The 22247-nt window shown below is 40.4% G+C and overlaps 1 protein-coding gene across 1 annotated transcript in view; it reads right to left on the bottom strand.

The window, feature by feature from the left end:
• The window catches only part of PPP4R4 (protein phosphatase 4 regulatory subunit 4), a 2733238-nt gene that overhangs the window by 942635 nt on the left and 1768356 nt on the right, over positions 1-22247 (bottom strand). The window contains exon 13 of the mRNA XM_044073596.1: positions 16757-16840. Within this exon, the coding sequence (XP_043929531.1) occupies positions 16757-16840 (84 nt within the window). The remainder of the gene's footprint in view (positions 1-16756; positions 16841-22247) is intronic.

Raw genomic sequence — 22247 nt, 5'->3', positions numbered from 1 at the left:
TGCCATCTTGAGTTGCCATAGGTGACCTGATTCAGCATGTCTAAAGTATCTAGATTCTTTAATAAAGGCACAAAATGCACACGCCTTACATCTATGGGTGCCTACCATCAACACATTTGGAGCGTCATAAATCCTAAGTTAACATAAAAAGAAGTTATGTACTTACCATAATGTTCCATGTTTGTGGTCCATCCAGCCTGCATTCTTGCTGGATGGGTTCAGAGCCAATATTCGGCTCCGACTCAGCCGATACTAAAGCTTGAGAGCTTTTACTGGCTCGAGGCTAACTCCTGTCCCATGGTGCCTCACAGCAATTCCCCAGACCTTGTTTGCAAGAAAGCAATAAGAACCTCATAGTTATGAAACTATATATATAACTGTGTACCTACAGACAAACATTGTGTAACATTATCCATGCCAGGTAGACAACAACTACAACCAGGTCAGACAGCATAAGTGTAGTCCAACAGATCCTCCAGGAACAGGAAGGGTGCAGGAGGGAGGGACGCAAGAATGTAGGCGAGATGGACTACAAACATGGAACGTTATGGTAAGAACATAACTTCTTTATGTTATGTAGTCCTATCTCGCCGTAATTCTTGCTGGATGGGACAGCGTCCCTAGCACCTTTATCCCGGGTGGCTCAAGTGAAGAGACTCTTCAGCACAGTGGACCCAAAGGATGACATGTCCCAGGAGGCCAAATCTAATTTGTAATGAGTGACAAAGGTATGTGGTCTTGCCCAAGTAGCTGCTGCACAAATAGTATCAATTGGGAGCCTAGATCTAAAGGCATATGAAGTTGATACTGCCCTTGCAGAGTGGCCTTTAACTTTGTTGGGTAACTATTTGCCAGCAGTCTGGTAAGCAAAGGAAATGCAATCTGAAAGCCATTTTGAAAGGGTAACCTTGGAAACAGGCAAGACTTTATTTTTGTCCGAAAAGGAAACAAATAATTGATCTGATTTTCTAAATTCTTTAGTTCTGTGTAGGTAAAACCTGAGAATTCTGTGGACGTCCAACTGGTGTAGCCTGTATTCAGATTTATTAGAATGATTTGGAAAAAACACTGATAGCTCAATAGTAGTGTTGAGATTATGTTCTGAACATACCTTGGGAAGAAAGGTAGGATTAGTCCTAAGTGAGACTCTATCCTTGTGGAAAACAATGTAAGGAGGTTGAATAGTAAGAGCTTGCAATTCTGAGACTCTCCTAGCAGAGGTTATGGCTACTAAGAACAGTGTTTTCCATGATAATAATTTCAGATCCGATGAAGAAGAGGGCTCAAAGGGGTAAGAAATTAAGGATGTGAGAACGAAATTTAGGTCCCAGGGCTCTGGTGACTGTTTAATTGGAGGCCTGATAAGTAGAACTTCCTTCAAAAGGGTTTTGCAAAAAAGAGTGGGACATGATGGGATTTCCCATGTAGCCAAAATGGTAATTAGAGATAGCAGCTAACTGAACTCTAACTGTAGCAGCCGCAGCTCCTTCATGAAAGATGGTCGCAAGGAAGGACAAAATAGATTCCATAGGAGCTGTATATGGAGCTAAACCTTGGTTTACAGCCCAAATAGAGAACCTTTTCCATTTGCTGGAGTATAACTTTCTAGTGAAAGGCTTGTGGGAAGAAATCAGAATGTGTTTGACTGAATGTGAAAAGGAAACGCACCTGGCTATGTGTGGAACTGGAACAGCCATGCTGTCAATTTTAGGGTGTGGATGGAAGGATGGAACTGCACCGATTGATGAATCAGGAGGTCTGGAGATGGTTCCAGAATCCATGATTCCTCCAAGAGGTAGGGCCACAGGAAGGGAAACCAGACTTGACGAGGCCAGTAAGGAACAATGAGGATCAGGGTACTCCTCAACTGTTTCGCTTTCTGTATTACCTTTGGAATGAGAGGAAAAGGTGGGAAGGCATAAAGGAGTCTGGGAGGCTAATCGTGGACTACAGCATCCCTGGGTGACATCCCCGGATGGGGAATTAGGGCAAAATAGCTGCTGCATTTGGTGCTCAGGTGAGTGGCAAATAGGTCACAGCAAGGCTGGCCCCATCGGTGAAAGATCTCTTTCGCAACTTCTACATTCAGGGACCACTCATGAGGCATGAGAATTGTTCGACTGAGTTTGTCTGCTATCACAATGGACTTCCCCGGGATGTGCATTGCTACGAGAAAGCGTTGAGTGTCCATCACCCATTTCCAAACTCTTAGGGCCTCTTGACAAAGTGGGTATGATTTGGTTCCCCCTTGCTTGTTTATGTACCACACAACAGACATGTTGTCTGATTGAATCGCAAATGTCCCGGTAGGGAGAGAGCTGTGAAGTGCTTGCAACACATATAGCACCGCTCTCATCTCCAGAACATTGATATGCAAGTGGTTCTGCCAAGTACCCTGGACCGTCATTCCCAGATAATGCCCCCCCCCCATGTGGGAGGCGTCTGTGGTCAAAAGTGCCTTTTCTTGAGGAGGAACAAGAGTACGGCCTAAGAGAAGTTGTTCCATATGCAACCACCATGTCAGATCCTTCTTGCAGGTGTTTGTGAAAAGAATCTGATGAGACAGGGAAAAATCCTGCATTGACCATTGGGCAAATAGTAGCCACTAAAGTACTCTCATGTGCAAACGGGCTAGGGGAACTAATAGGATAGAGGAAGCCATGGTCCCTAGGACTTGAAGGACTACCATGGCCTGAACTTTGTGACTGTTTAGCAAGGATCTGACTTGGCTGCGTAATGATTCTACTCTTTCTGGTGTTAGTCTTGCTGACATGGTGGTTGAGTCTATTTCTGAGCCTAAGAATACAATGTGCTGCGATAGAGATAAGGCTGATTTTTTTAGGTTGACAGTGATGCCTAAACTGGAGCACAAGGATAGAGTCTCGCCCCTGGTTTTGATGAGTTGATGTTTGGTGGTAGCAGTGAGGAGCCAGTCATCTAGGTACGGAAACACCTGGAATCCTTGACGTCTCAGGTGAGCCGTTATCACTGCCATGCATTTGGTGAACACTCTGGGGGTTGTAGTGAGGCCAAAGGGCAGTGTTCAAAACTGAAAATGACTGGCTCCCAGTCATTAGCGCAAGTGTCTTCTGGAGCACCTGTCCATTTTGATGTGGTAGTACGCATCCTGAAGATCTATTGAGCACATCCAGTTGTCTTTCCCGATAAAGGGGATTATCGACTGCAGAGTGATCATTTGGAACTTCGATTTCTTTACAGACTTGTTGAGTCTGCTGAGATCTAGAATTGATCTCCAGTCCCCTGTCTTTTTTGGAACTAAAAAGAATCGAGAGTAAGTTCCAGATCCTATTTGCTCTGTGGGGACTTCTTTGCTGACTCTTTTTTGTAGCAACGAGATGAACTGTGATGTTGCACGGTCTAGTTCAATAGGTGGCACATCTGGTAGAGGCTGGTTTACTGGGGGATCGGAAACAAAGGGAATTAGATAACCTCTGGATATTATGGTCTTTACCCAACGATCTTGTGAAATGTTTAACCAGGTGCTTGGGTACAGCGATAGACGACCCCCAACTGCCTCCAGAGACGGACAGTCGGGCAACCCCTCAGGGGTGATGGAAGGGACAATCCGAGAAGGTTTCTCTATTTCCCTGGTGTTGTGGACCTCCTCTGCCGCAAGGATGGCATATTCCATTATATCATCCCCCTCTGCCCCTAGGGGAAGGTTGACCTTGTGCCTGAGGGAAACCTTTTTGGGATTTATGGAACCACATTTTTCCTCCTATATTACCCTTCGGATAGGGTCTAGACGGGAGGGAGAAACAGACTCCGACAGCAGATAAGATTTTCCCTTCCTGCTCGCACCTGGTCAAGGTCTCTTTCACCTGAGGTCCAAAAAGAGATGAACCATCAAAGGAGACATTGGTGAAGGAAGACTTAAAGGATTCCGTGAAGTTGCAAAGACGCATCCAAGAATGTCTCCTGAGAGAGATTCCTGCTGTGGCTGCCCTACTCGCTCCATCCGCTACATACGATATCAGCCTCATGGAGGAGTTAGCTATCGACGTAAGGGTGGAGAGCTGCACAGAAACCTTATCCATGGATCCCAGCGCTACTGAACCCTGAAGGGTATCTCCCAACTCCTTTAGGAGATCCCTCTGAAGTCGAGTGAAATGGGTAAGGTAATTCAGCAATCTTAGAGTAAATGCTGCTGAAGAGAAGGTACGTTTCCCATTCCTATCCATCGTCCTGGACTCCTTGTTAGGAGGATGGATATTAAAAGATGTTTCGGACAATTCCTTCTTGGTGGCCACTGCTACCACCATAGCATCAATGGGAACTCCTTTGGTAAGAAAGGACTTATCTTCTGGTGCAGTCATGAATTTGTTTGGCCTCCTTGGGACGGGCTGCACTGTGTCTGGGGAGGTCCGGGCTTTCTGCAATAGGACCCCTAACAACTGGTCATAAGGTGGTGTAACCTGGAGGTGGAAGGTCAAGAACCAAAGGCCTCAAGATACACTGATACGTCCAAAAAGTCAATTCTCAACTTAGATTTGTTCATAGGTTCATAGGTTAGTACTAAGCTAACTGCCCTTGCGAGCCATTTTAAGCCTAGCCATTTATCCCTTGTGAGACTCAAACCCTGCACCTTGTGTTTGTAAGGCAAACACCTTAACCATTAGGCCACCCTCCCAACCCATGTTCATAGTAAACTTAAGAAACTCACTGCTGTTGTTTAAATATTCAAAGAAAGAATAAGTCCTTTTCATCACCCTTCCAACCTATAAATAAATCATCAACAAAACTTTGATATGACTATATGTGGATTATTGTTTTTTAACACATGTCGATGTTCCCACTCTGACATAACCATGTCTGCATAGGAGTTGGCACAGCTAATGCCCATAGCTACTCCTGTTTTTTGCCAGTAGCATTTATCTCGAAAAATGAAGATGTTATATTCTAAGACCATAAACCTCAGAAACAATTTGCAGCAATGCACAGAGCTAATAGTAAATGATATCACACACTCAGACCTAGAGGACACAGCCAATCTACTGGCAAACAAGTTTAGCTCAAACTGTACCCTCTCTCTCCCATCCTATACTTCCAGAGCACATACCCATTATTATGCCCCCTCAATCTCTCAAGAATAAGTCCTGAAGGCACTGTATAAGGCCAAAAACACATTCTGTGGGACTGGATAACATACCGAGGTGCTTAATGTCCAGCCTGAAACTCAGACCCTCACAGACTTACATAGGCTACTCATTATCACTCTTCAAATTGGCTTCATTCTGGATGAATGGAGGACAGCAACAGTCATCCCCTTGCACAAAGTTGGGGTGTCAATGTACCCAAGCAATTACAGACCTCAAAACTTGACCAACCTCATATGTAAAGGCTATGGAAAGGATCATTATGAATTAATAAATAAGGCCATAGGTAACCTACAATCTCTTGGCCCAAGCAAGTTTAGATTTGTCAAGGGTAGAGTCTGCCTATTTAACCTGGTTAGCAGCTTCAAGGAGGTTACTGGAACAATGGATGAGGGCAAATCAGCTCACACTGCTTATCCAGACCTTTGCAAAGGTGTTCAGCACCATCCCACATTCAGATATTGTAGATAAACTCTCCCACCTAAACATAAATCCCTATGTAACTCATTGGATAGCCAAATATCTCACAAACAGAACTCAGGAAATTAGGGTGGGTGGCTCTATATCCCCCAAAAGACCTGTCACTAGCGGAGTACCCCAAGGGTCAGTCCTTGGACCACTCCTTTTGGCATTTACTTCCCAGAAGTTAAAGCAAATATTACTGGTTTATGACTAAGTTTGCAGATGCCTGTAAACTTCGTGCCATCATTAACTCCACAGAGGACAAGAAGATTCTTCATGAAGACCCTTCCCAAACAAACAGCTGGTGTCATAACCAGGAGTAAAACAATAAATGCTTTGGCAAGCATGACTTCCCTTTGTTAACTGTTACATTGACTGCACCTCCTGAAAGCTGACCCTGTAGTCGGGGATCTGGAAGCCTATGCAGACAATGAACTGTCCTTTGATGACCATGTATCCACTATTGTAAGGATGTCCTTTTTCATTGTACAGCTTATATCTAAAGGTATGGCGTCCACATCAAAGGATGTCATCATCCCACTGTACTTGTCTCTCATTAGAACAGTCATTGAGTATAATGATTAGCCTAATGACAGACACATACAGTCACTGAGTGTAATGCCCCTTTCAGTATGCATCTGTCCAAACACTTGTCACAGCTGGAAAGACCACAGTGCTTTCTAACTAAAAAAAGTCAAGGGCCTAAATCATAAAAAACTACGCAGACCATCTCAAAGCCTTGTCCCTCATCTTGTTATCATACAAGCTGCTAAGGGACAACCTCTGCCTTGCATACAGAGCCTTGGCAGATCATATCCTTTCTGACTTATTGCACATTCACAAGTCAGATGATAGCAGGAACACCCAATCTCTTTTGCAGCATAAATAGGATGTAGGTACATATCACAGAGAATACTGTCTCTATGGAACTGTCTTCCACTTCACATAAAGAAAAGTACTCCTCTTTCGCTATTCAAATGTAATCTGGTTAAAAGAATGGGAAACTGCAAATTCACTCACCCTCCCCGTTTGGTATCCATGTCCCTCAGGGGTAGTGACAATAAGTAAATGTCCCAACATATCCTTGTTTTGGCCACCTCTGAGTTACTCATACACAAAACACAAGGGTCAGAAAACACCATGGTAATGTAAGGTAACGCTTCTTAAGATTCTCACAAATAAGTAGCCTAGTAAGTACCTATGAAACTATAAGGCACATGTTTACTTTACACAGCAGTGTATCCTCATTATGTGCCACAACAGAGCACTTCTGTGAATTCTTGCCTATATCCCATGCACAGGTGTATTAGATGTGTGTTTTATGGTACTAGGCCATGTGTGCAATTTAAAATACCTTTTAATCTCATATAAACCAACCTTTAACAAATCTCATAATATCATCAATTAAAATGCTAAGAAATTTATCTAATACTATGCATCCAGCTCTTTTATATTACTACAGATGTGGTGTAGTTATCCTGAGACAACAGAATGTAGTGTATTAGTTATGTAGTTTTACTATCCCTATCCCCAGGACCTCGCCCAATGGTTCATAGTCTACATAAACCCATTCAGTCCATTCGTTCCAGGTGGGACAAAAGCCAGGTATTTCTGGGCTAGGCAACAGCCCTCAGGATTCCTGATCAGATTTCTGTTTCTTTGTGAAAATCAGGTGGTCAGGAGCAGGCCAGCTTGCTTGTACTGGGAACAAACCTACCATATTCTCCTGGGAGCACTCTCTCCTTTCCCCTTGGCAGATCCTCGGAGTTCCAGTATTTGTTGTCTTCCACTGAGAAGTGTGCTTCCACATGCTGAGCTCCCTTGGCTTCCAGTGTGACTGCACTTTTACAGTGCAGGTTCAGAAGTCTCAAAATACCACTGGGGTAACACCTAAAGTTCTCGCTGACACCCCTGTGACCAGTGCTAAGTCCCTTTCCCAAGGATGGGTGATCCTTCAGTAGCTCCTCATTGCCACTCTCCCTTGCCAACTCCTACAGGAACCCAAGGCTCTAAAGGAACGTGTGTTGCCTTCAGCATAGTGATGGCTCTACACCCCTCAAAACTACAGAACAGGCTTACAATGAAACGTAATTTTGATTGTAAAATGTACTTAATCTTGAGTGATTGTTTACACCACCACTGACTTTCAATAAGCTGTCCCAAGACAAGTATGACAGAACTGTGCTTTTGCTTAGATAAAAACAGTCATTTGCAGAATCATAAATATTGTAAAATTTATTAGAAATTCATTATCTGCCACCAGTTAGATAAAATTAAATGCACTTTTCAAATCTGGTCACTGATGAATGAAAATACAGGTTACAAGTATAGCCTTCTCAAAATCCCAAATTTGTTATAAAAAAATTAGGGGTTTTGAAGGTCAGCAATGCTAGTATTATCCCAAATTGCAAATGAAGCCCACGTAGATCTGTTTCCATCATTGATGGAGTAGTCCCTTTTGCAAAGCTGTTAAAAATGTATTATCTGTTAACAAAGATGAAAACTATGTCTCTCTTAAATGTCAGAGTGCTGTTTCTTATAAATGCTTTCTCTAATATTTGTAAGGTGCAGCCAAACATAACAGAATTTTTTTTCTAGCTTTTTTTCTCACTGTGCCTTCTGACAATGAATCCTACCCCCATCATTCTCTAGCCCTTGGTATTTCCCAGTGAGGGAGAGAGCAGATGTGACCGTTACGAGTTGGTTTCATGTACTCATGGACTGGTGTCATGTGGTCAGCCATTGTAGTATGTGACCTTACTGGCATTCCAGCAATTATGATGTTTTGACCTATACCTGCCCTTGGTGGCTGATATGAGCATTGTGTCACTACAGTGGCATCCTATGCTCTTCACTTAGATGTGCATGTGCACACGCACACACATGCATGCACACACACTCACGGGCTATCTTCACTGGTTTACAATTGCTGGGCACATGCTGTCAGACATGCAATCACTAGTAATGCATAAGCCTCTACCTGCACAGCAGCAGGTGGACTTGAATAGGCCTATGATGTCACTGTCGTAGTATAACTCTTTTGTGATAATTTTTCTTTGTTTTAATCTTATTACACTTTTCTGGAAGGAAGTACAAGTTATAGATTATTTAATTTTCTCCATTTCTGTTGGATTAAACCAAATGTAACTTACAGCCAAAGATGTTTTAGAAGAAGCTTAGGCAGAAAATGCATTCAACATGAGCATTATTCCTAAGTTCACATCCAAATATGAGTTTTGGTTAACTGTCAAGAAATATAAATTATAACACATAACCACAGTGAAAAAAATTCAACATTGTAAAAAACTAAAATGCTTACATATACCAAATTAAATCTTGCACTGGAATTCAGTACAGTGAAAGAGCTTTACAGAGGGAGTCATATAGGCATTTACCATATGTTGAGCCATCTTCAGAGAAAAAGTCTACTAACAAGCATTTCTGAAGGAATAAAAGTGCAATTGTGTAAGTCCTACTTACCTGTAACAGTAGATGCTCGAATTTCTAGTACAAAAAGTCCAAACACCAAAGCTACTACTGTGACAAACTAGTGTTAAAATTGTACATTTTGGTTTATATACAGTGTTAAAATTAGTTCACATACTTTAACCATGTTAAACTACCATAAAATAGCATTTAATAGCAATTTAGACGAAAACCACCACAGTGCATTCATATAACTTAATTTGCAGTATAATCGTGAGCAAATATTAAAATGCACAGAGCAGAGGCATATATATCATAAATAATGTATAAATACTGAAAAAATTCCAGTACTAAAAACAAAGCAGAGTAACAACTGTAAAGAAGTGATTAATTCACAATACTGTCTGTACAAGACAGCAACTAGTGCCTAACAACATACATATTCACTGCACTTCTAAGAGAGATACTGAAAAGTCTGTTCAGAAACAATAAAAACAAGCATTTGTCAAAGACAGGAGCCAAACAGACAGTATTGCAAGCAGAAATTCACACATGGCTTGCTGTAAAGACTGAAAGAAACTGAAGTAAATTAATACACAATTTTTGTTTAAATAAACATAACAATAGAAAGAGAATAATAAATCTAATAATAAAATGAGAGGAAGGTGGTCACCAAATGGGGTTGATCTGAGTAGTAAACTGGAAAAAATCAGCACTGAATCCTGTGAAAAGTCACAGGACTTTCTTCTCTGGACATCAGAAAAAGAGTGAATACCCACTTCCTGTGACAGCTGAAAGCTTCTCTCTCAGGATATGATCAGCCAATCAGCTGTCAAAGGAAGAGAGGGGGAGGGAAGTCTGAGCTTTTGAAAACTGGCCAGTACTAGGTTACCTTGACAGATAAAGTACAGTTTTGTACCTACCATAAATGTAGATGTTCGAAGATCCACATTGCTGCAGTCATAACTTGTGGGTAGTCCGCTGTCCTCAGTCGGCCCGAATACCAAAGTATTAGGCTGGCGTCGGTCATGGCGCTCAGATCTGACGTCAGTGCGTCATGGTATTAAAGCGCATGACCGACGTCATATCCTCAGTCTTTTCTTGCCCCAGATGTCAGAAGGCCCTAAAATTAAAGGCCACAGCCAAAAATAGAAAAAACCTCCAAAACCCATGTACAAACAACCTCTACCACCCAAACCATACAACCACTCCAAACTACAGAGGGGAAGGAGGGAGGGTAAATTGGACTGCAGCAATGTGGATCTTCGAACATCTACATTTATGGTAGGAACAAAACAGTACTATGTTCTTCATCTCACATTGCTGCAGTCATAACTTGTGGGTAGAATCCCAAAGCAAAGGTAAAGGGAGGCTGGCAAAATCATAAAGCATTGGGAGCTGCTAACATGCCCTGTAAGACTGCAGTGGCAAATCCAGCCCTAGATTTGGAATAAAGAGGGAGATGGTAATGTTTAGAAAAAGTGTGCACTGAACTCCAAGTAGCTGCCTCCAAAATATCTTTAGTAGCTACACCCCTTAAAAAAGCAGTAGAAGTGGCAGTAGCCCTAGTGGAATGAGGTCTGATTCCAGCCGGAATCTCCTTATCATGATGAGAATAACAAAAAGCTATACAATGGCCAATCCACTTAGAAATAGTTTGTTTTGAAACAGGTTTCCCCTGAGAGGCCAAAGCAAAAGAAACAAACAACTGTTGAGACTGTCTGAACCTTTTAGTCCTGCTCAAATAATAACGCAACTGCCTGTGAATATCCAAAGTGTGCAAAATTTTTTCTCCTTTATTTTGGGGATCAGCATAAAAAGTAGGCAAATGAATAGATTGGTTCAAGGCCACATTTGAAACCACTTTAGGCATAAAAGTAGGGTTAGTACGCAGAGATACCCTATCCTTATGAAAAATCAGGAAGGGTTCAACTGCCATTAGAGCCTGTAATTCAGATACCCTTCTAGCAGACGTAATGGCCAACAAAAAAGCAGTCTTCCAAGACAAAAACTTTAACTCAGACGTAGCTGCCGGTTCAAAAGGAGGTAAAGTAAGCTTTTCCAACACAAAATTGAGATCCCAGGAAGGAGTAGGAGCCCTACGCGGGGGTCTTATGTTCTTTGCCCCTCTAAGGAATTGCTTAAACAAAGGATGAGAGAATAATGGTGGGTCACAGTCATAGTGAGCAGAAATGGCTGCAGCATGAACTTTTACAGAGGAGAAAGACAAACCCTTGACTAATAATTCCGTAAGATATTGAAGAGAAACACTCAAATCAGGCCTGGAAACATCAAAGCTCTTAGCTTTGCTCCAAATAAAAAATCTCCTCCATTTATCTGCATAAACTTTCCTTGTACTAGGCCGTCTGGCCTCCAAAATAACATTCAAAACGTGTTGAGGAAGCTGAGACCCCTCCAGGTTCTAGAACAGAATATGCCAGGCTGTTAGATGCAGGGACTGAATCCTTACATTGAGGAAATGATTGCCTGCCTGAGACAAAAGGTGTGGAATTGAAGGCAAAGGCCAAGGAGGCTCCCTTACTAAACTCCTCAGCAGAGGGTACCAGTGCTGTCGAGGCCAATCTGGAGCTATTAGGATCATGGAGGGCTTGTCTTGTCTGACCTTCAAGAGCACCTTGGGAAGGAGAGGCAGAGGAGGAAAGGCATAGACGTGAAGATTGCTCCAACTGAATGATAGAGCATCCACTTTCCAAGCTGTTGGATGAAACATCTTTGTGCAAAACTTTGGCAACTGGAAATTTAGTGGAGAAGCGAACAGATCTATGTCTGGAGTCGCCCATATCACTGTCAACTGTCGAAATACCTGAGGATCCAATTTCCACTCGTGGGGATCCACCATCTGTCTGCTCAAAACATCTGCTAAGGAGTTCTGTGCTCCTGGCAGAAACCTTGCCTGAAGAGTGAGGTGCAAACTGAGAGCAGTCTCCCACAAAACCATAGCTTGCCTGCAAAGAGGGTACGAATGGGTTCCCCTTGCTTGTTGATGTACCACATGACAGTTGTGTTGTCTGTTTGAATCAACACTTGTCCTGGGTGAAGTAGATCCTTGAAAGCCATCAATGCAAATTGGACTGCTAACATCTCCTTCAAGTTGATATGTAAATGTTGAAGTCTGGCAGGCCACGTGTCTTGAACCCATTTTCCATTGAGGTGAGCTCCCCAAGCCTTGTCCGAGGCATCTGTCATTAAGATCTGACTCGCCTCTGGTCGGGTCACAGAGAGTCCCTTGTTTAGGTGACATTCCTGAGCCCACCACAAAAATTCCTTTTGAATGCAAGGTAGTATTTGAATGACAGTGTCCAGATCGTGGCAGTGTTGCGTCCATACATTTTTGAGATACCATTGTAGCTTCCTCATATGCAGTTTGGCATTGGGAAGTACCAGAATACAAGATGCCATGAACCCCAAGGCTTGAAGGACTGTCCTTGCAGTCAGCCTGGACCGTAGAGACAATTGTTGGAAGTAAAGTGAAAGGTTTCTTTGTTTGTCCAGGGTCAAAAAGGCCATCTGGGAAGCTGTATTCAGTCTCACACCCAGAAAGCACATTTCCTGAGAGGGCACTAGACTGGACTTTGTTTCGTTCACAGAATACCCTAGGCACCTTAACACTGCCATAACATACTGTAGATGGTGAAGAAGCTTGTTTTTGTCTTGAGCAAGAATCAGGCAATCGTCCAAATAAGGATAAATTTGTATTCCTCTTAACCTTAAGAAGGCTATCACCGGAGCCAGAACCTTTGTGAACACCCTGGGCGCAGTAGATAAGCCAAAGGGCAATGCAGAGAACTGATAATGTAAAGTCCCAGCCCGAAAATGCAGGTATCTCCTGCAACTGGGTCTGATAGGAACATGAAGATAAGCCTCTTTGAGATCCAGAGTTACCATCCAGTGATCTTTGCCCAACAGAGGCAGAAGTTGTTGCACCGTCAACATTTTGAATTTTGGAATGTCCAGGTATGTGTTGAGGATAGATAAATCCAAAATTGGCCTCCAAGTGTTTCCTTTCTTTGGTACAAGAAACAGGCGAGAATAAAATCCTAGGCCCACTTCTGATAGAGGGACCTGCTGTATAGCCCCCATTTGAAGAAGTAAAGAAATCTGTTTGTGAGCCTCTACCCTTTGCTGAGGAGGAACGTCTGGCATGCCCTTGAAAGGAGGCAATGTGTGGAAATAAAACTTGTAGCCTCGGTCTATAATGTCCAACACCCATTTGTCCTGGGTGACTAAAAGCCAATTTTGCTTGAAGAGTGCCAACTTTCCTCCCAAAGGTGCTGCCAGACAGGAGGGATCTGGCAGCTGAAGATGCAGGTCATTGGGCCTGTTTACGAAAGGACTGGCCCTTGCCCTCACCTGTAGATTGTGCAGGGGAACTCCACGTTCTAGGCCTGAAAGAACTCTGAGCTCTGCCCCTAGACTGTAAATCAGAAGAAGGGTAAGCCCATCCCTTAGTAGGCCAATTCCTGCTAAACTTAGGGGGCTGCACCTGCAAAAAATCTTTAACAGTCTGCATAGACTTAGCCTTGTCTTCCATTTTCTTCAAGACAGACTCCACAGGAGAACCAAACAAAACTTCAGACTGTAAAGGAGCATCTAAAATTCTAGCTTTAACATGCTCTGACAAATTCTGATCCTTAAGCCAGGCGTGCCTGCGAATAACCGATCCAGTGGCAGCCACCCTGGAAGAAGCCTGTAAAGCATTGAAACCACACTGCAAAGAATGCTTACCCACCTGATCAGAGGCATGAACCAAATCCTGTAATTCCTTACACTCTATGCCCTCTGCCAAAGCATCTACCTTAGATTTTAACTGAGTAAGGAGAAAATTCTGGTACTTCAACATACCCCACCTATCCAAAGCTCTAGAATCTTTATCCATAGGAACTGGATTCTTTACAACAGAAGCCCTGACACCCTTAGGTCCCTGGCTAATAGTTTCTGGGTCAGCCCTTGGGCTCTTATACAGATATTTATGAGCCTCAGGCACTCTGTAATACCTATCTGGTTTAACTGGCGCAGGAGGCAAAGAGTCTGGATTAAGGGAAGCCTCAGAGAAAACATCCTGAACAACATCCAAAACAGGAGGTATAGCTAAGGGCCGATGTTGTGGTAAAAACAAAAATTCCCTAAGCCTCTTTCGGAATCCGAAATCCTGGCCTTCCCATTTAAAATGCTCCCTCATAGAATGCAGGGTTTCTGAAAAAGAAAAATCCTCTGGAGGAGAAGCAGAAGGACTGGAATCCTCTGCGTCTGAATCAGAATAAGGAGGAAAATCCTGAGTGTCTTCAGCCGAAGACTCTGAGTAATCTGAAGCCTGTTCCAAACATTCTACTTCTGGCTCCACCCTAGGCCTCTTATCTGGAGGGGGCATAGAACCCCTGATTAAGGAAATTAAATCTTCTGCCATTTTAAGCATGTGTTTTTTAGGCACAGGACCTGCAGAACTAGGACTGACACCTGAGGAAGGCAAACCAGGCCTGCCCTTAGAAGGTACCTTAGAGACAGAAGGAGAAGGCCTAACCCCCTTAGGCATAGAAGGAAGTACAGCAACCTGAGAGGCCCCCTCAGCCTGACCTGACTCCTGAGAGGCCACATCCTGCAAAATTAACGTCTCCCCCTGAGACTCGGCTGGATCGACAGATTCCACCGTAGTTTCTAAAGAACCGGTGTCCGGAACGGACGACTCATCCTGCTTGGACCTTAACGATTTTTCCTTGCGCTTCTTAGCGGTAGCGGGCGTCGGAGGATCCGACGGCATATTGTAATTACACCGCTTACCGAAGACAAGCCTAGCGCAATCTAACCTACGTTTAATGGTGCGCTTATTAAACCTAGCACAAAAGCGACACCCGACTACGTCGTGCTCAGGCCCCAAACAAGGAATACAGAGAGAGTGGTAATCCCTATGCGGTATCTGTTTCCCACAAGAAATACAATTATTCACTTTTTCTGACATCCGGAATTAACTGAGGCAAGAAAAAACAAAAATACTCTAACGGGTACTTAGCCCAACTTGGTTTCGGTCTGAAACTCAGAATACGAAAATTTCAGAACGCCGAACGGCACTTGCAAACGCTGCTTCTGCTTCGGACCATGCGGCAAAAAAGACTGAGGATATGACGTCGGTCATGCGCTTTAATACCATGACGCACTGACGTCAGATCTGAGCGCCATGACCGACGCCAGCCTAATACTTTGGTATTCGGGCCGACCGAGGACAGCGGACTACCCACAAGTTATGACTGCAGCAATGTGAGATGAAGAACATCCCAAATGCCACTGAGGCAGTGGGAATAATGAACATCACCCAGTATTTCAAGCTTAGCAGACGTCACCTATAGCAACAACCTTTCAAAGTCAGTGAATCATTTATTTTAGAGGAAAAAAAAAAATGGATATTTTACTGGTCATGAAATATTAGCCCAACACATTTGGCTTCAAGTATTCATCACAAGAGTGACACATTATGAGCTATATAAGAGCGGTACAACCTTTTAACAGTGATGGTAACATGAAAACCAACACACAGTCATAGGTTCATAGGTAGGTACTACGCTATCAACCCTAGGGCCTATACAAGCTTAGCCAAAAAGGTACCCTGACTTTCGCCACCCAAGAAAATTATTTTCCTGTGCCCCTGTCAAGCAGAGCCACAGAGGTGATCCCCAGGGCGAATTTCCTATTTCCCATCCAATCAAGATTTTTTTTTTCAATGAAGGTCTCTCTAGAAGAAGTAAAATGGAAAGCATTCAGTAAAGAAAAACTGCTCCCACCTCATATGTGTTAAAATGGTATGCCTCTTCAGATGCTCATGTTGATATGAAACCTAGGACAATTCTCTCTCATTCAATCAGTTTCCATCATAGTCAGGAAATCCTTCTTTCTTACCCAATAAATTTCTAAGGGAATGCCTTCAAGATCTGAAGAAGTCATCCTGCCTCTGTATGCTTCTCTTATCAGACCCATCATTGAATACAATGGCTGCTTTGGTACGTATAAATTGAAACATACTGCTCCATATAGAAAGGCTCCAAAAATAACTTACCAAGAAAATCAAACGCCTTACATCTTTCAACTATCCTGATTGAGTAACAAAACTCTCATTACACTTGGTAACCTACAAGCTACTCCAAGGTGATCGGTGTCTTGCTTTTCAAACCAGGATAGACCCAATCCTATATGATCTTCTCTTTCTTTGCAAAATCAGTAGTTGTACAAAAACCCACACCAGGGTCCTAAAATACACTACACCAACAAATAAACAAGATTCACTGGAGAGAGAGCTTCTTAACTCAACAGATTCCCAAACTACAGAATAAGTTACCATTACAGGTCAAACAAAGTACTACTTTGATTACCTTCAAGGCTAATATAGATGAATGGATGGGTAGACAAATTTACACCAGGATTGCCATGTACAGCCCTGCTCAACTTGAGAGCTAAGCATTATTAAGTGCCTAAAAAGAGAGAGAGAGTCACAAACTTTTAAGTGTATCCTTTCAAAGGTGTTTATGGCTTGGAATCTTATGGATCTCTTGATCACTTGCCTAGTATTGTTCCTATGTTCCTTTGAAAACAAGCATCATACAGGGGTAGAACAGTAGCTGTTAATCAAGAACCTGCAAAGAAGAAAATTAATTTCCAAAACTAGCATTTTGATATTTTTCTGCTAATGCAAACTAAAAGAAAATTGGTCTTTCAAAAAGAAACATGAAAGTTTTTCATTTTTTTACCTTATTTTCTGATCCAGCACAGTCACCACCTGTGATCATAACTTCAAGTATTTCTGGAAGATGCTCCAGGAGTGCATTTAAAACCTTTAAAAAACAAGCATACTAATAATTTTGTCATGTATGCACGAAAGAAAAACAACAGTAAAGTTTTACACAGCTGAGCAATTCTTTGACTCTCTTGGCAGTATAATTCAGGAACCAGTACCATCTCCAGGGGACAATACAAGGTTAATTAGCATTAGCTGTTCCACTGGACTGCTGCATTATTATGCAACTCTGCCTATGAAGCTGCCCTCCATGCAGAGATTAACATACACTGAAAAAAGATACACAGTAACCAAAGGAACAGCGCAGTCAGTGTCAGTGGCACCACAGGTAGTAGACTTGCAGTTGGTACGGAAGGATGTGGGTTCTATTCCCACACCTGGTAAATTGCTTGCTGACACTGCAGCGCAGCATAAGGGGGTATCATACTCCTGAGTGTTTTGTTTTTTGGCCGAGATGCTAAACCGAGGCCCCATTTGCTTGAAATGGTGGTAGCTCAGGTAGATGTAAAAGATACCACAGCACCTATCAAAAAGAGTAGGGGTCCTTCATTTATATAAAAAATAACTCATACTAACAAAATATTTACATATGTACAAATGGGTCCACTTTTGAATCTCGAAATACTGAAATATCGAATTTCAGTATCTCGAGACCAGAATGCCGAAAGTGCAGTTGTTCAAAACTACATACTGTCGAACCTGCGGTTGCTGAATGTGCGGTAGTTGTTGTCCCGTCTGTTTTCGTAGTTTGCTGTCCTTTTAAGGTTTAGTGGTTTCTGGGTCTTCAGCATGGCAGTTGATGTGTGGTTATGTTTGGAGATCCAGGTAAGTTTGTAGTTTGCAAGGGTTTTAGGTAGGAATGTGGTTTTATTTAGTGTTTTGGGAAGTTGTAGGAGTAGGTTAGGGAAGGTAAGTGAGAGTTTGTGAATGTAGGTGTTGAGAGTGATGATTCTTTTACATGTGTAGCGTGTGTGTTTCTCGTGGGTATAAGTGTGTATGTAATGGGACTGTAAGGCGCGTAAAATTAGGTGTGTTGTTGTTTTCGTGTTAGTGCGACCTCAGAGTAAATATATATATATATATATATATATATATATATATATGTAGCTGGGATGCTGGGGGCTTGCCCCCCTGCTTTATCGTATGGTAGTTTATGTGTTTTGAGTTTCTTGTCGGTTTTCTTTTTATGTTGGGAGGGTTGGATCTTCAGTTGTGTTGGTTTTTCGAAATGTTAAATTTGATACTGTCTGTTTTCAGTTTTCTGGCATTTCGGAATTCTGGTCTTGAGATATTGAAATTCAATATTTCAGTATTTCAAGATTCAGAAGTGGACCTATACAAATATATAAATATACAACTCTGTTTACACATGTTCATAAGTTCCTTTACAGTCATGCTAAATTTTCATCCCTGTTAGACCCGCCACTCCTTTTTCCATAACCATCTAATTTTATTTATTATTGTTGCTAAAATCCATTTATCATTAAACATAATTCATTTATTCTTTCATTCCATATAACTCAAATAACATAAAATAACTTTTCTATTCTTTTAACATATTCTTTACTTCTATTCTTATAATAACCTTATTTTATCATACACGTGTTTATTTTATTTAATGTTTATTTTAAGGGGGTTGGGAGGGTGGCCTAATGGTTAAGGTGTTTGCCTTACAAACACAAGGTACAGGGTTTCACAAGGGGTAACTGGTTAGGCTTAAAATGGCTCGCAAGAGCAGTTAGCTTAGTACTAATCTATGAACCTAACCTATGAACCTTAACCACTTCTTTTATATCTTCAAAAAATCTTCTTTACATACTTTTCCTCATAACTTTTTTACTCTTTTACATTTCAGAAATGTTTCATAATTTCTTCTTCGTGACAACATAAACATATTCTATCACTTTTCTTTTTATATGGTATATTTCCTTTTACTGGCAATTTGTCTATGACATATATCCACAAAAATCTTGACATTCTACTTTCTAATTACACCATTTGGTTATTTTATAGCTTTAAGTTTTTTCATCTGTTAGATTTTCCCATGGTTTTACATAGTAATGTTTTATAATTACATTCTTGTACCATACACTTCTGTGTTTTTCTATATCATCAATTTCTATTTTCTACAAAAATATTTTTCTTGCTAACATTATATTTCTTTATTTATACACTATTTTTCTCTTGTATTCCTTTTTACCACACTCACAGATGTATCAGACTTATATTTATACAGTTTTACTACTAATCATTCATCTTTTTCATTTACCCAGTTTAACATTTTGTACAAATTTAATGAAGCAGTGTATACTACTGGGTTAATTAACCCTAAACCTCCATCTACTTTATTTATATACAAAATTCCTCTTTTACTGGGTTTAATCTAGAACCCGATATAAATGAAAACATTATCTGCAATAATTCCTTTTCAAATACTGTTGGCAACATAAATAAACTTGGTAAGTATGCTGTTTTCTCCATCAGTACTGAATTTATCAAGTAAGCTTTTTTTCCTAAATGATAGTTTATATGTTCTCCAGAAAAGACATGTTTGTTATAGTCCTTCTATTGTTTTTCCCACTGAATTATACTTACAACTTTATTCCCAAATTGTATGCCTAACACAGAAATTTCATTCATTGTGAAATATATATCCCCACTCTTTACTCATCACCTAACCCTTTACTTTTTTTCTTTATTTAAACCCATCACCATCATCTTTAGACACTCATTTGTACAAATTATTACTTCTTTTATCCAAAATTTGTTTTTTGCAATTATTATAATGTCATCTGCATATGTCAACAGAACTGGAATTCTTAAATCTTCAGTTGCTTTATTCCCCACCTCCTTAATTTTGTAATTTATTTCACATACTATCCCATTCATAATTAATGTAAACAGTATACAGCTCACTGGACATCCCTGTCTTACACTACTCTTCATATGTACCTCTTGACTTAACCAGCCATTTACAAGCATTTTTACTTTGTTATTACTATACCCTGACATACATAATTTCCTCACCATCTCACTTATATTATATTCCTTCATTACTACCCATTGGATTCCGTGTCTAGGTCTCCTAGCATGATTTGTACTTCTTCTTGTCTGTTCATAATATCATCCACAATCGCCACCATTAATAATTCTAGACAACCCTTTCCCTTTATACTATATATCCTATCTTTCATAATATTTTCCATTTTAGTTTCAAATCTATTTTGCATTATTTTCATAAATATCTTATAATCATTATTATTCAATAATTTTGGTCTCTAGTTTTTTTAATTATCTTCTATCTTCCTTCTTCCTCATGAGTTTAAGTATCCCACTACATAATTCTTTATACATAAAACCTTTGTTTAACCATTCATTCAAAATCTTTAAAATATACATTTTTCCCAGTCCCTTAATTTTTTCCCAAGCACCTTTACTGAATTATCACTTGTGACACAGGCAAACTTACATTCATATAAAAGCAATCACACTATAATTAACATAAGCATTTTACTTCATATATATTGCTATATATCATATAACCTAAGCAACATTACATAAATTATTCAATTCCTGCTTTTTTTAAACAAAAAAAAAATCTTTATTAAACCATCACTTACTACATAGGTAATCATACATTTATACAAACAAACCACACCTACACAATCCTAGATGCAAGCATTTTACATCACAAACCATACTGACACACTCCCAGTTGTAAACATTATACATCACTTATATTCTACCCAATCTTTTCCAGCCAAACATTACAGAGCTCATTTAAGTCACGCTGCCTTTTAAACCTCATTCCTCCCTTGTATGCATTGTTCCCACAATTCCCATTTTTTCCTATGTAATTTGTTCCTATCCTTTTCTAAAGATTTCAATTCCAGTTGCACTATCTGTACATTTCATAACCTATTTCATCTAGGCCTGCGGCCAAATCTATATTTACTTGTCTTCATCTTGCACATTTAAAAAAAATCTCCTTTTCCAACTCTTTATTCTCTCTTTCTTTTAACATTTCTTGTACATATTGTACTACACTATTCATAATATCTTCAAGAGTTTTATTTCTCCTTTTTACATTTTATTTCCTCATTACACTACCATCTTCCTTTACTAATCTGCTTAAGTAACTAGGTACTTCTCTTTTTCCTTGTAAAATATCTTTGCTTATATAACAATTCCTTGAGTTTTTTCTTATAATTATTTTTCTTTGTCAAAGTATTTCTATCATTATGTTCTAAATCTTCCAATGTGTGACTACATGTTCTTTTATATTTTTCATTCTCTACTTTTCTCACATCGTATTGCCACTGCAAAAAACATCTTTTATATTTTTCCTTGAATATCATCCACCATTCAGACCAATTTTTATAAAATGTTCTCAAAGTAATATAATCTTTCCATAACTGTATTACTAATTGATTCCCTTATTCATTCCATGCTTTCTCATTTATCCTTTTTATTCTTTTGCCTATTTTTATATATTCCTTGTTTTCTTTTATCTCTAGCCATATTGCAAGATAATCAGAATATCCCGTTTCAACTACCTCCCCTTTTCCTATAACTAAACCTTGTGATACTACATTTCTGGTCTATATCGCATTGTTGAATGACCTGTTCAGTGAATGCCTCTTCATCGAACTTTGTCAAAAGCTCTATCCATCAAACGATCATTTTAGCACATTTTCCCCACTGTAGTGTGATCTCAGAGTTGGTATATTTAGTTAGGGGGTGTGGGTTTTAAATTTTGTGATTTTTGCGATGATCGGTAGTTGGTCTAATGGTTATTTTCCCTGGGAAAATTTTAGCTTAAAACGTCATTTCACGGAGTGAGCTTTCAAAAAATAAAGTTTGATGAAGAGGCATTCGCTGAATAGGTCATTTGACGATGTGATATAGACCCTATATTTCAGTTCTAGTGGTGTTGCGGTACCGTTGTCGCCTCACAGCAAGACGTCGCGTTCGATTCTCAGCTAGAGCGTCTTGTGTGTGGAGGCATGCGTGAATGGGCGTGCCTTCACTGAAGGTTGTGCGTCAGGGCTGGTAACTCGGCATGTAAAAATCCACTACCAAACATTAGCTGTGGCGACCCCTAACTGGGATAAGCCAAAAGACACAACAACATACCCCTTTTGTAAGTCCATGAATTTTTGATCCAAAGTTTTAACTTAACACATCTTATAACTTTTAACCTTTTTTCTTATATCATTTCCTTTATTTTAACACTTGCCTCTTAAATCACAATTAAAGACTGCTGCTATTATAATGTTCACATTTATTACAACATAGTCTAAAATGTGATGAAATAAGCTTTCCCTTTCTTTACAGTTCGTATAAGCATATAATGTTATAATTCAATATACCTGTTATTTCCATTTTAAATCTACAGTGGTTAAGCTTCTCATTTTTGCTAAAGTTGCATATATTATCTTTAC

Source organism: Protopterus annectens, chromosome 6.part0, assembly GCF_019279795.1.
Source record: "Protopterus annectens isolate FY-2018-M chromosome 6.part0, PAN1.0, whole genome shotgun sequence".
Taxonomy (NCBI): domain Eukaryota; kingdom Metazoa; phylum Chordata; order Ceratodontiformes; family Protopteridae; genus Protopterus; species Protopterus annectens.
The sequence above is the reverse complement of the archived record's forward strand: the minus strand, read 5'-3'. Positions and strand labels throughout refer to the sequence as shown.